This window comes from Papaver somniferum, unplaced genomic scaffold (assembly GCF_003573695.1).
Source record: "Papaver somniferum cultivar HN1 unplaced genomic scaffold, ASM357369v1 unplaced-scaffold_118, whole genome shotgun sequence".
NCBI lineage: Eukaryota > Viridiplantae > Streptophyta > Magnoliopsida > Ranunculales > Papaveraceae > Papaver > Papaver somniferum.
Window position 1 is genome coordinate 9,549,708 of NW_020620825.1, and position 13,200 is coordinate 9,562,907.

The following is a 13,200-nucleotide window of genomic DNA, read 5'->3' on the forward strand; positions in this document are numbered from 1 at the left end:
GTTATATATAGATACCGAATTTTCAGAGCCGAACTCACATTTATAAATCGAATTATACACGTACGTATGCCGTTTCGAATTACTGATGAATCACGTCCCGTTAACCGAATTTTGGACCGAATCTGGATTTTACAAAACCGTATAATACTCGTACGTTTACCGTTCCGTACGTTTGACGAATCCCGAATTGCTAACTAGGCTACAGACCCCACAAAGATACCCCATATCACTCCCCCAATAGGTGTCGCCGTTTTGGACCATTGTTTTGAGAAGGGTGGGGCCCGGGAAAAAATAGGGGGTGGGTTTTAACGTGTGTTTGTGACTGTGGGGAAAAGTGGGGGTAACTCTGGTGCACAAAGCATTTTCGTCGATAATTAGATTCAAAATTTCCAACTATCGAAGATGCAGAGAATCCTACCCCTGGCCCTGGGTAAGTCTATTAAATTCGAGCCGTTGGTACATAGACCGTAAGGGCTGTAAATGGGAAACACATGGCGGAAAGTGGAAGTCAGAAAGATGCGAGGAGGACGGAATCTAAAGTGGAAGTCAGAAAGATGACTAGTATCTATCCAACGGGCTTGGTTGGTGAATAGGATATATATCTCTGAATAGGAAAATTTGTTGGTTGGTCCTAGGCCCAATAAGTTAGTTATATTAGGGTCCAATCGGATTTTAGACTTATCACTAGGTCCATAATTATTTGAAACAAGCAAAATGACCACATTACCCTAGAGCTAAACACGTGTGAAGAATGCAACACATTCTTACGGTTTTGTTTCCCGTATTAAAACCGCTGAAACGGTCAGAAGAACATATCTGCAACACTGTTTATACCGAATCGGGATTTTATTTTATCTGGAGGTCCAAATTTAATTAAAACATGGAAATGACCACAAATTTGAGTACATATCTGCTACACTGTTTACAAATCTGAGTACATATCTATTACACTGTTTACAAATTTGAGTATATATCTTAATGCTCTTCCACTTAATGCTCTTCCACTTAATCCCTGAAATAACAAAGAATCCAAAATCATTTAAGTATTATTAGGTAATCAAATTTGGATTAGTTACTCATCATATGGATTTTAAGAATTATTTGTTGATCTCTGACCTCACAAATTTCTGAGGCTTCCAGCAATTGCTTAGCCAATTCAAGTGGACCCAGACTCTCGTGTATGCTGGGTGCATTCAGTTTCTCTCTTACACTTGCAAAACTTGGAAGAATGAGTGGTTCCTAGAATAACAGAAACATGGATCAACACAAGCTAGTAAGTGGACCTTTGGCAGACTGAACCACAGTGTCTCTCCGAATAATCTAGAAATTCTGAAGTCACGCTTATCAACAATTAGGTGAATGAGGAAAAGGAAACATTACCTGTTGATCTGTCAAAATTTTAGTTCGAATCAGTTCCTGGATGCACGACCTTAGTATCTCATACCTTTCTTGAAGGGTTGGAGGCCCCACATAGGCCTTAATATCTGCCCTATCGACAAACGCAATATCTGGAATCTAAACCATAGTCAGTCTATAGATTCCACCTTTAACAAAGATGCGTATAGAACACAGATTTCTATTCCAGATCTCGAAAAAACTGGCTGGGTCTCACGATAAAAGGATTCTTAAATGCTACATACGGGCAACTCCAGAAATTAAAGTCTTTCCTGGCAGGAAAAATGAAACTTTTGGCAGCATCTATAGTTAATAAAAAGAATGTACTGATTCATTGCAGGCGTACCTATTGCAGCTGTAATATTTGAAGTTGTTAGGATGATGACGTTAGGCGAGGATTTTAATTTATCCATCCGAGTAAGTAAAGCATTCACAACCTGAATATAATACAACTTACGTTACATGGCTATAAAGTGCATCAGATTACTTTGTGTTCCCAGTTCAGAGAAGTTATGATACCTTAATCGAGTCAGAAGGTTCGGATCCAGACAAAGCAGCATTTCGAGCAGCAGCTAAGCTTTCAACTTCATCTACAAAGCAAAAGAAAGGTTGTTACTACATATTGTCAAAATAAGTTAGCAAAAGAGTTTGTGCAAGAACCTAGCAGAAAGTACAATAATGTGGATGGATGAAGATATTCTCACCAATCAAAACAAATACCAGGATGTTATCTTCCTCTACCATCTCTTGGATTTTTTGAAAAAGTTTCGCAACCTGATTAAAACAATTTGAACAAAGATTGAATTTCAAAAGACTATGATTTCTTTACATTTAATTGGAAGTTCAGTGAAGCAGTTGAAGAGCAAATGTACATACCAATTTACCACTTTCAGAGAACCATTTACTGAATAAAGAATGTGCATTAACCTCAACCAATTGGCAGAATAAAACAGAATCAAAAGAAGTTTCTATCACTACGTCATATATATACATATTGCAGATTCATAAACTAAAAACTCAATTACATGTCAAGAAATGATGAATCCATGAATATAACCGAATCAAAAATCAAAGCACATATTTCAGTATTTCACATACGTACTCATGGATCAAACCAAAAAAAAGTGACAAAACTCTGAATAAAACAGAATCAGAAGAAGTTTATATCAGTTTGACATATACGTACTGCGGATTCATCAACTAAAAGTTGAACTGCATGTCAAAAACGTGGCAAAAACTCAATTGCATACAAGAATAGGTGACGGATATATAAAAAATAAGAGGATCGAAACAGATACTACAGTATTTCGTATATGTACTGACGGATAAGACTAAAAAAGGAGCAAAAACACAACCAAATAGCACTTCCTATCAGTATGTGATAAATGTACTGAAGATTCATGAACTACAAATCAACTGGATGACAAGAATAGGTAACTGATCTATGAAAAATAAGAGGATCGAAATAGATATTACAGTATTTCGTATATGTACTGACGGATAAGACAAAAAAAAGGTGACAAAACTTCAGTATTATACATACATACTCATGGATCGAACCAAAAAAATTGGAAAAACTTCGAATAAAACAAAATCAGAAGAGTTTTGTATCAGTACGCCATATATGTACTGTTAATTCATACACGAAAAACAACTGTAACAAACCTAAAAACCATAAAAGCGTCAATCAAATCGATTTGATTATCATAATACAATAAAAAAAACAAATCAAAAGAAGAAAAACCGAACAAAATAATCAAACAAGATGATTAGAAAGCATACCTGGAAACAGAAAACAAATATTCTCCTCGTAAATCATAATGATGCACCATCTTGTTCTTCTTCTTCTTAAAAGTAAACTAGGTTTTTGTCAGTACGGGATATACGTACTGCTGGTTCATACACAACAACAAACTGAAATAAATCTAAAACCAACAAAAATGGAACTGGTATAATCAGATCTAATAACGAAATGAACAAACAATCTGATTATTCATCTAGATCTAGTAAAATAATCAACAAATTAGACACGGAGATAAAAGACGAAATCAAATACAACCACAATTAGATCGTGAAAACCCTAATATAAACATTGCAACAAAGAAATTTTCATCTGATTTGGTAGAAGCAAGAGATATTGAAGAAGACCATAAATCTGATCGCATAGCAGTGAGAGGAAAGAGAAAACGAATATGAAACGTGAAATGTTTATCTCGTGCTTATAAGTCTTTAAATAGGAAAGGTTATTTTTGGTATTTTCATATTTCACATGCCTAAAGCCACACGTGTATAGGACCAGGAATAAAAAAAATTGGTCCATTTTTATGTTTTCTTTTAATTATGGACCTCTGATTACTGAGCTTTAATGGGTGGACCTGCCACTAACTAGTATCACCAAACTAGTACCTATAGGTAATTCCTACCTCTGAATACCCCACCTGTACTAAAAGCAGGTGTCATGAAGGCCCCCGAAAAAATGTCTTTCTTATTTATAAGCCCAAAATATTTTATTGATTTGTGAAGCTGGCCTAATTGGGGTATACCCAGATTAATTGGAGTACATAATGAGACAAAACCTAGATCATTTTGAAGTAAAACAAGCCATCTCCTAACCATGTATTTTCTAAATGGCTAAATTACTCCTACAATGATTAACACTAATTTAATTGATATGATTAAATTAGTTAAATTAGTTAGTTGATTTATATTAGTGGATTTGGAAATAATTGAGAGTAAGAAAAAGTATGAAGTAGTAGAGGAAGTTTTGGGGGGAAAGTTAGGGTTTTTGAGAAATTTGTGATATGAGTGAAATGAGTGATTCTAATCCTGATTTTGAAATGGGGGAGTCTTCTAATTTTTCTCCTACAAATGAGTACTTGTATGATGATCTACATAATCATGATCAAATGTATTATATGCATGATCCTCACTTTTATTTTCCTCAAACCCAAGATGGATATGGAAGTGATGAATGCCTTGAGCTAAACGTAGAATCCAATGACCCAGAAGAAAAAAAGAGAGCTGCGAGTAATCAGGTAGAAAACTTACATGGTGAAGATTGTGATTTTTCCATGCAAATGATCGATTTTTTTTCCACTTTTGCTGCACAGTATCAGCAAGGTCGACGATTATCGACCCTGCCAACTAAAAGCGTCGGCAAGGTTTTTATTACCAAATGCCACGACTTTTCATGAGTAGTGTTTAGTCGGCAAGGTCGAAAATATGAACCTCGCCGACTATAAGATTTTTGCACCTCAGGAGACGTGATTTGGAACATGATTAAGCCGGCATTGTTGCGGTTACGTCGACCCTGCAGACTATAGTTTGGTCGGCACTGTTTTAGTCTTCGACATTGCCGGCTGTGCTTTGGTCATTGTTGTTTTATATATCGACCTTGCCGACTATTGTAGTACATATCAACTAACTTGTGATGTTTTGTAGAATGCATTGTTACTGATGACGGATCAGCCTCAAGCTCACAGTGTTAGGGGTCATGATACTTCCACACATTATGCTAATGATTTGGAATGGAAAGAAAAAGACGACGCGGTCAATTGGGTTGTTGAGAAAGCAAAAGTGAAGTTGTGCGTTCTAGTGAAAAACATCCAACAAAGAGATACGCGGTTTGAAATGGTTTGCGAGTGTAGTGGGTCGCCAGACGCAAGTCACAAGAGAAAGGGTTGTGTGTATGATAAGAAGACGACTAGGGTGTACAAGACGAAGTCAAAGAAGTGTGGATGCCCATTCAAGATTATTTTTTGGAGGAACAAAGACACTGATAACATGTGGAGAATGAATAAAGTTGATGTTGGTTTGCATAACCATAAAGATCCGGAAAGTCTTGTTGGGCACTCTCAAGTTTCCAAGTAATTGAAACAGCACGAGTTCGAACAAGTAAGAACAAGTTGGGGAATTAAACCAAGAAAGCTCCTTAGTAAGTTCAAGAGGGATGACAAGAATAACCTTTCTTCACCAGCATCAGCTTTTGCTTTTCCTTTCACTGGACCTATGTAGTCACCAGCCTCATTGTAATAGAGGTTCACTCCAGAAAAGTCAGATGCCTTGAAAAAAGTTCTTGGATCAAGCCCCTCTTCTTCCTCCTATGATGATGTGCATTCTTCATAGTTGAGGGGATTGCTAGGAATGTTCATAAACCTTAGAAATTCTTCAGGATCTTTCTTACCCATCAGAAGTAACTTTCTTATAGGGAAATTCTCTTCAGTTTTATCACTAGGATCTTCTGAAGAAGGATAAATCTTGTCAATACATTCTAATAGCTATGCTGCATTGTTAACAAGACAAGGGATATCTTCTATGTTTTCCTCTGGGAACCTAAAAAATACACAAATAAAAGATATGAAAATTTTACACATTGAAACATGGTTATAGTCACACAGTTGGCATGGTCGATAATATAAACATTGCCGACCTATACTTAGTCGGCAGGGTTGTATTCATCTACCACGCCGACTAACACACAGTCGGTAAGGTCCTATTCAAGAAAGATGCCGACTATTAACTCAGGAAAATCAAGTTTATGTGACATAAAATCGTGACGGTACAAGTCTAAGAAGATGCCGACTAGAGAAAAGTCGGCAGGGTTGGTTATTGATTACCATGCGGCCCAGGTTAATGTTTCACAGTCGCCATGGCAGTTATCAAAATTCGACATGATATTCATGTTACGACCCTTCCGACTACCACTTACATCCTAAGGCCGGCATCCTTTTTTCTTTAAACATGCAGACTAAAAATCCTAAAAATCATCATTTTCGATTTCTAACCTAATATAACAATCAAAACACACAACACAATAATGGGTTTGAGTTTAGATATCACTTACAGTCTTCTTTTCGCCGGTGGAGGGTGCTTTTCAACATTCTCAGGGATTTGGATTTTCGGGTTTACTGATTTCACTAGTTCCTACTTTTCCCTTACCTTTTTTCTCTGATTTGGATCGTTTGATATGTCCTGTTGAATCTGTATTGCTACTTGATCGTTTGGAATCAACCATTTTTTCAGGAAAATCAAATTGGACGATTTGCAGAGATTTTTTTTTTTTCCGAGTTTGATGGAAGATCTAGATGAAGAAGAAGAAGAGAAGATTAAGAGTTTTTTAGGTTTTTAATTTTATGGTTGTCTGATTAAGTAATATGGTTAATTAATTCAAGGGTATTAAAGTAAACTCACCCATATTTGGCCTCCCCTTAGTAAGGGAACTAGGTCCATTTAAATCTGGGTATACCCCAATTTGGCCAGGTTTGTGAAACCAGTAATTATTTAAAATTATGAAAAGAGAGTAACAAGACATAGATACCTTTAATATTTCTACTTGTGTACGAAGAAATTCGGATTTTTTCTCTTCTCATTAAAGTGTCTACATAACTCGATATGCATCCTATTTTTGTAGGGTATAATTCGCAAGCAAAATAGAATATAACATATCTAGAAAACCATGTCTTGAAATTTTGCAAATTTCATCTCGTCGGAAAGCTTTTAAAGAGATCTACGCAACGAATACAAACAACAATATCAAATTTAATTTTTTTACGAAATAATCAGAGGTGATAGTTATGTTAGGCATAAATTTCGTAAACTAGATAGTTATAATCATTATGCAACCACTACAAAGGATAGATAACACATTATGCAGACACCACAAAGGATGCATAACAAATTATCCAACCATGTTAATTATGTTTTATGCATATGTAGACCTAAAAATAACATTTTAACAAAAAAAATTAACAAAAGAAAAAAAAATGATGCCTGCCACATTATGCAGCCACCACAAAGGATGCATAACACATTGTGCAACCATATTTTGGTTTACGCATCCACTGATTTGGTTATGCAACCACTAAAACGCGGTATAAACCTAAATAGTAACATTTCAAGAAATGAAAGGATGAACAACACATGATGCAGTCATTTTCTCGACTGCATGAGAGGTTGTGCACTATATTTTGTAGCTGCATAATAGGTTATGCAACCATTTTTCGGTTGATTTTAGTGCTAACAAATAATTTAGACTCAAATTGAAAGAAAAAAGAGTATCAAGAAGAAAAATATCTAGAAAATCAAAGCTTCACGAAATTCAAACCGATTGTATAGGTAGCAAAGATTAATTTCTTATGAATTCAAATCTGATCATAAAATTTTGATCACGATAAAAAGTATGGAGATTTATAAAATTTCAGTTAAAAACTCTATAATATTTTTCGCTAGATTTTTTTATAAATTTTAATCTCAAAAGAGAGATCAAGATTAGATGATTAAAGATATTCAATTTATTCAAAGCTTTGATTAAGAAATCGAGTTGGAATCAGAGTTTTAAAAGATTCGAAGTCGCAAAATCATTTTTCCAAAGTCTTACCTCAAAATTGAAAAGTTGGGGATGATAGGTGAAACTTACATGTAAGATCATTTCTGATGATTAAATGCTTAGATTTAATGTTGATGATGATCTTCATCGATTCTTCAAGTCAATTTACAGATTTTTGTAAGAACGCAAATGATAGACGCATTTTTGTGTCAGATTTCTATCAGTTCTCTTTAATTGTTAGTGCTCATTATTATGGTTTTTGTTTGTAAGTGTTTTCTGAGAAATAAATATGTGTAGAAAAATTGCCTCAAAAAATGGTATTTGCACCCCGGGAGAAACTGCTAAAGGCACCTCTCATTTGATAAAGGAACCCTATGAATTTTACTACTTGCACTCCACATAATACTATTTACACCCCAATGCTAAAGGGACCCAGCAGATGGATGGGGGCGCCTTCCTTCTTCCCCATTTGAAGATTATTTTGGCGGGAAGATTTTTCTTTACCTACGAACTTTGCTGGACAAGATTTGGTAGCGTGTTTCTCGAATTTCTTCTTTATTTTGGATTCGTATCACCCTATATTATCACTGTACCAAAAATGGACTTTAGCAACTGGCTCCGCTGTTGTAAATTGGGATCGCAACTGCACTGGGGCGACGCGAATTTTGACAACGGAAATATAGCTATTGCGAATTTCAAGTCGCAACTGTTTTTGACAGCTTGAATTTAGCAGCAGCCCCTTAGAGGTTGCCAATTTTTTACTATTAGTTGCTAAATCTTGACTGAATCAACGAAGACTGACCCAAAAAAATAGCCTTAAAAATTTCGCAAAAGATTTCAGCTGCTAAATATTTGCAGCAACAAAAAAAAAGAAAGTTAAGTCTTTATTGACCTGGTCAAATATTCCCCATTCTATTTTATCCTGCAACTACCCCATAACCCTCTGATTCATACACAACACTTTTAGAAAAACATTACAAGAATTATGAGACAACAAAAAATTTCATTTGGATAATGTCTATACACTCCATATTATACCAATGGAATGTTACAAATGTTTAAGGAAGTCTAACATTTTGTTTTCAGTAGAAAAATGAAAGCTAAAAGACAAAATACATGAAGTACCTGCCCATCCATCAACGGCCACATATCTACAAGTATGTTGATCCTACTAAACCCAGTTGTTGTTGCTTGTGGTGGAAATTATCAATAAGCAGGAGGTTTTCCATGACCAGCAACCCAAATGAGTGGTGTACCAGCATCACTCTGTGAAATGGACTCGACCCCTTTGGAGAAAATAGGTTGAAAATGAATAATTCTGCTTCTTTTTTCTAGCTCTCGGTCCTTTCCATAACAAGCTGTAAAACTTCATCAACCTCATGTTACATTGAGAGCCAAGAAAAAAATGTCATGTAAATGTTGACTGTAACACACTTACTAATAACTAAGACACTGTAAGAGTAATGGCTAAAGTTAAACTAGCGTATCCTAATTTTCCTGCTGCTGGGATAACTAAGATTATAAGAATAATACACTTACTAATTACCAGCTGCTGTTAGCAAGACTTTATCATCTCCGAGATGATCGTCCCTGAATTCTGTCACATCATAGACCTGAAAAGAGTTTGATCGTCATCTAGTTAACTGTATGTAAGTAATTAATATATACAGGACCTTTAGATCTGATACCAAATTGCAAAGTGATTAATTCAAATGAAAAACAGCATAAGGGCAGGGGTCTGACATACCTTGCCAGAGATAAGAAGCCGGCAATCTTCAGGACCGTATCCCATCATGGCTATTGTATACTGAAATCATCAGAAAAACAGAATATCAGTCCAATAATGATGTGAATAGAACACCATGTAGCACCTACCTGACGTATACAATGAATGAATTAAGTGTAAATCTAAGTTACAGAAAGACAGAAAGAAAGAACAATCAATCTTAAACAAGAGAGAAACCTAAGAAGACAAGTTAGCTGATGATGAACAAATGCAAACTTGGTTAATAGCTTCAAAATCATCAGGATTAGCATATTACTGTTCTAAATTATCATGCTGAAATGCATCTAAACATGAACATGTATAAGGTAATTTTATGCCACCCTAAACACGTTAGAGAACCTAGAAGGCAAGCAGAAATAATATTTTAACATCTTTTGGTCACACTGAAAGTACTGATCAGTAAGGAAAGAAGACGATACATGAATTAATCATTTTAAAAGCATGTATTATCTCTTTTCCTAAGTAGATAGATCAGAATCTCTAGTTACCTTGTACTCTGGATTATCTCTTTTCCTGAGTAGCTCCATGCCAAAAGCCTGCAGATCTGGGGGGAATAACGTAACTATTTTTAGACAATGCAAAAAAGGGCAACAGAATATCTACTTGAGTACAAACCATAACTGCAAAGTGGTAGCATGTCCTTAACGAACAAACCTTACGTTCTCATAGTAATTTATGGCACGGTCAAGATCACCTACACGAAGCATTGCTTGACACAGGGGCTCTGGTGTCGGTCCCCTCCCTAGAAGCTCAAACTTGTAACCATCTGGATCTTCGATAAATGCAATTAAAGTACTGCCACCTTTGACAGGACCAGCTTCCCTCGTTACTTTTCCACCCTTTGCCTTTACGATTTCCACGGTCTTTGCAACCTACTCCAAAAATAAGTAAATACAACCCTTAAATAAAAATATCATAGGAAAAGGTTCTAAAGGGATTTGATTATCAGGCTTTTTGGATCTAGTTTTCATCTACACGCATGTACACATACAGGAGGAAACGGTAAACACATTCTCAAAAACATAATACTCACTCCAAAGACAAGTTGAAACAGATCAATGGACTAGATCACTATACTATAACTTTGTATCCCTAAAGGCTAAAGCATATTCGGTTCATTGGGAGTGCATGAAATGCTCCTATACTACTTTAATAGACCTAAGTTCTTCTTTCGTAAGTGCTAACTGAATTTTAGAATAACGGAAGTGTCAAGGTAAATAAAAAGAAATCCCAAGGCTATTGTATACTGAAATAAAAAGAAATCCCAATGCATTAGAAAGTCATGTATCCAAACATAAAGGAATCAGTTAAGGACATTCACACAAGAAGGTGCTTTCTTGCTCTTCTACACTGAGTTTTTACAAACAAATTTGATGATTCATATAGTGAAATTGGTTTATGGACAATCCTTTCACAGAAAAAAAGAATGGTAAGTACTCGGTTAGTTCTCATAAACATAATTAAATTCATCGATCCAAGATAGTCGTAGATAATGCTGGGAAGGGACAGCCAAAAACACAAAGGAGCGAAATGGATATAAGATTAACAACCAAAGTGCAATGAAATAGCTTTAAGTTTACAAAAAAAAAATCAGTGAAAATGGAGTTCAACCGATACCTCAAAGTGGCAAGTAGATAATGCTAAATTAAATAATTCCAGCTACTACGTGAAGTGCAGATATAAATTGTAAACATTTCAAAATGGTTATGTAAGAAGGCAATATACTAGCTAGTACTTGAGTTATAGTGGAAAGAATAAAATAAGGGAAGATCAAATAAAGAAATTTTAATCATTTTTGACTATCAGTACAGTTTAAAGTACGTAGCTCCTAGGGTCATTTTAACAAACAGGTAATACGCTCTGGTTTGAAAATTGACTTAGATTTATAATTGGAAACAAAACTTGGATATCTGCAGAACCTTTTTAGTCTTCACAAAAACAGTTAATCCATTCAAAATCACATGCAATTTAATATGTAAGACTTAAATACAGAAATTATACAATTTCAAACTAAATTGCTTTGTGCAAAATTGTTAAAGAGCATGGTACTTTGGAGGAAGTTTATGAGCAAAACATATCAAACCCAAGGTTAAGAAACCATCCGTAATAATCAGAGCATTGATTTTCAAGAAAGGTAAAACTGAAAATGATGTTATGCATGAACAGAACATTGAATCAAAGTAGACATCAATTGAAAGGTTAGGAGAGAAAACCCTACTGCAAATGGTTAAAATTCCACTGAGAATTGCATATTATCAATCAACAATTTCAATATAGAATCGGTAAGAAAATTGATTAGAAAAACTTAAAACCATAGTTCAAAAGGAAAGAAAGACCCTTACTTTTTGTAGAAGGCAGTTTCAGCTGAATGAATACGGAGGGTGGTTGCCAAAAAAAATTGGATTTGAAAGCACAATCCATTCTCTTCTTGAGATTATTTAAGTAGAAAATAATGAAAGTGAAATGAGAACCAAAAGATGTGAAGGAGAATTAGAGAAAATATATTTTGCTCGTAGATGCTCTTGTCAAATGAATGAACCTGCAGATTTCAGCACTAAAACATCATAAGAATGAACCTGTAGATATGATTTTAATATGCAGGACATATTATAAAAAAAAAAGGTTAAATGAATTAAACGCTTACCAGCTTGAAGACTTCGCCAAATTTGCATCACTGAAAATACTCAACCTACAAAATCCACAGACTCAAACAAGTAAGAACACATCAGTCAATCATTTTTCACCCATAAGAACAATTATCACAGTAAACAGTTAACATTAACTTCAAATTGAAAAGTAAGAACAATAGATAAGACTTCAAATTGAGTCTTAACTCTTCAGAATCAGATTTTTATCATCAAATCGAACAGTTAAATCGACAGAACCCTAAAAATAAATCATCAATTGCGTAACAGGGTTTTCTATGTTAAACAGAACAGCATGAAAAAAAAATCTAGTGAAATCAAACCCTAACTACCAACAAACATGGGAGAAATTTGGTGTTTAGTCCACGAAACCCAACCCGGATTAATCTGTAGTCCAGCGGCGAAAAGAAATAATCGGAGGTCCAAGAAACATTTTAAAAATTAAAAGTACTTTACTACTCACGTGTGGACAGGCATTCCTCGTTCTTCTTCTTTATTTTTCAGACGAATTCTTCTTCTTCTTCTTCGTTGTTTTCATCTATAGACGAAAACTTTCCTTCTTCTCAATCAACAACACCAATGGCAAAAATCAACCTAAATCCATGCTTAATCATCACTAAACTCCAATCAATCTTCTTTAGCAAACCCTAATTCCATTTTCAGCAACCTTAAACGTTCCAGTAATTATCAATCTGAGAAAATGGTTACCAAAAGGGAGATTAAATGAACTGAAAATGCGGGGGTCTAACCACACCCAACAATTCGTTTGGCAATCTGAGAGGACTTACTCCAATACACTTTTTAGAGAATCAACTAGACAGTCAGACTCAATCTAGAATAAAGTATATCAAAGAGTTTAATATCTCTAACTCTTAATTCAATCTGCAATCAGCAAATAGAAATCTGCGACCCCGATTGAGTATAAGAGGAGTAACTTGAACGGTACCAAAGACCAATGTTCAAGTGTCAATCAATGTAAATCAACAACCCAAGTTGGATATTCTAATTGATTGATCTTAAAGCACGACCTGTGATATTTCAATTATATA

General features: G+C 35.0%; 2 protein-coding genes across 11 annotated transcripts; both read right to left on the reverse strand.

Moving 5' to 3' along the window:
• Window positions 1–846: 846 nt before the first annotated feature.
• LOC113330485 (pachytene checkpoint protein 2 homolog) lies at window positions 847–2,355 on the reverse strand (the record flags this gene model as incomplete). Its single annotated transcript, XM_026577292.1, has 8 exons — window positions 847–855; window positions 950–1,012; window positions 1,117–1,239; window positions 1,381–1,508; window positions 1,742–1,832; window positions 1,915–1,985; window positions 2,100–2,169; window positions 2,272–2,355. Coding segments are annotated over 8 exons (639 nt in total), but the record flags the coding sequence as incomplete, so codon positions are not given.
• A 6,353-nt stretch (window positions 2,356–8,708) lies between these two features.
• LOC113330663 (probable lactoylglutathione lyase, chloroplastic) lies at window positions 8,709–12,804 on the reverse strand. 10 transcript variants are annotated; one of them, XM_026577484.1, is made up of 8 exons: window positions 12,615–12,804; window positions 12,151–12,195; window positions 11,849–12,045; window positions 10,166–10,378; window positions 9,995–10,042; window positions 9,468–9,527; window positions 9,260–9,333; window positions 8,709–9,086 (listed from the first exon to the last, which is right to left on the reverse strand). In XM_026577484.1, the coding sequence occupies exons 4-8, from the start codon at window positions 10,211–10,213 to the stop codon at window positions 8,927–8,929; spliced, it is 390 nt and encodes a 129-aa protein (XP_026433269.1). In that variant the 5' UTR covers window positions 10,214–10,378; window positions 11,849–12,045; window positions 12,151–12,195; window positions 12,615–12,804; the 3' UTR covers window positions 8,709–8,926. The 10 variants fall into 10 exon arrangements, with proteins under 10 accessions (XP_026433269.1, XP_026433270.1, XP_026433268.1 ...); XM_026577485.1 differs by lacking the exon at window positions 12,615–12,804 and adding an exon at window positions 12,529–12,547; XM_026577483.1 differs by lacking the exon at window positions 12,615–12,804 and adding an exon at window positions 12,341–12,429.
• Between the last annotated feature and the right edge of the window lie 396 nt (window positions 12,805–13,200).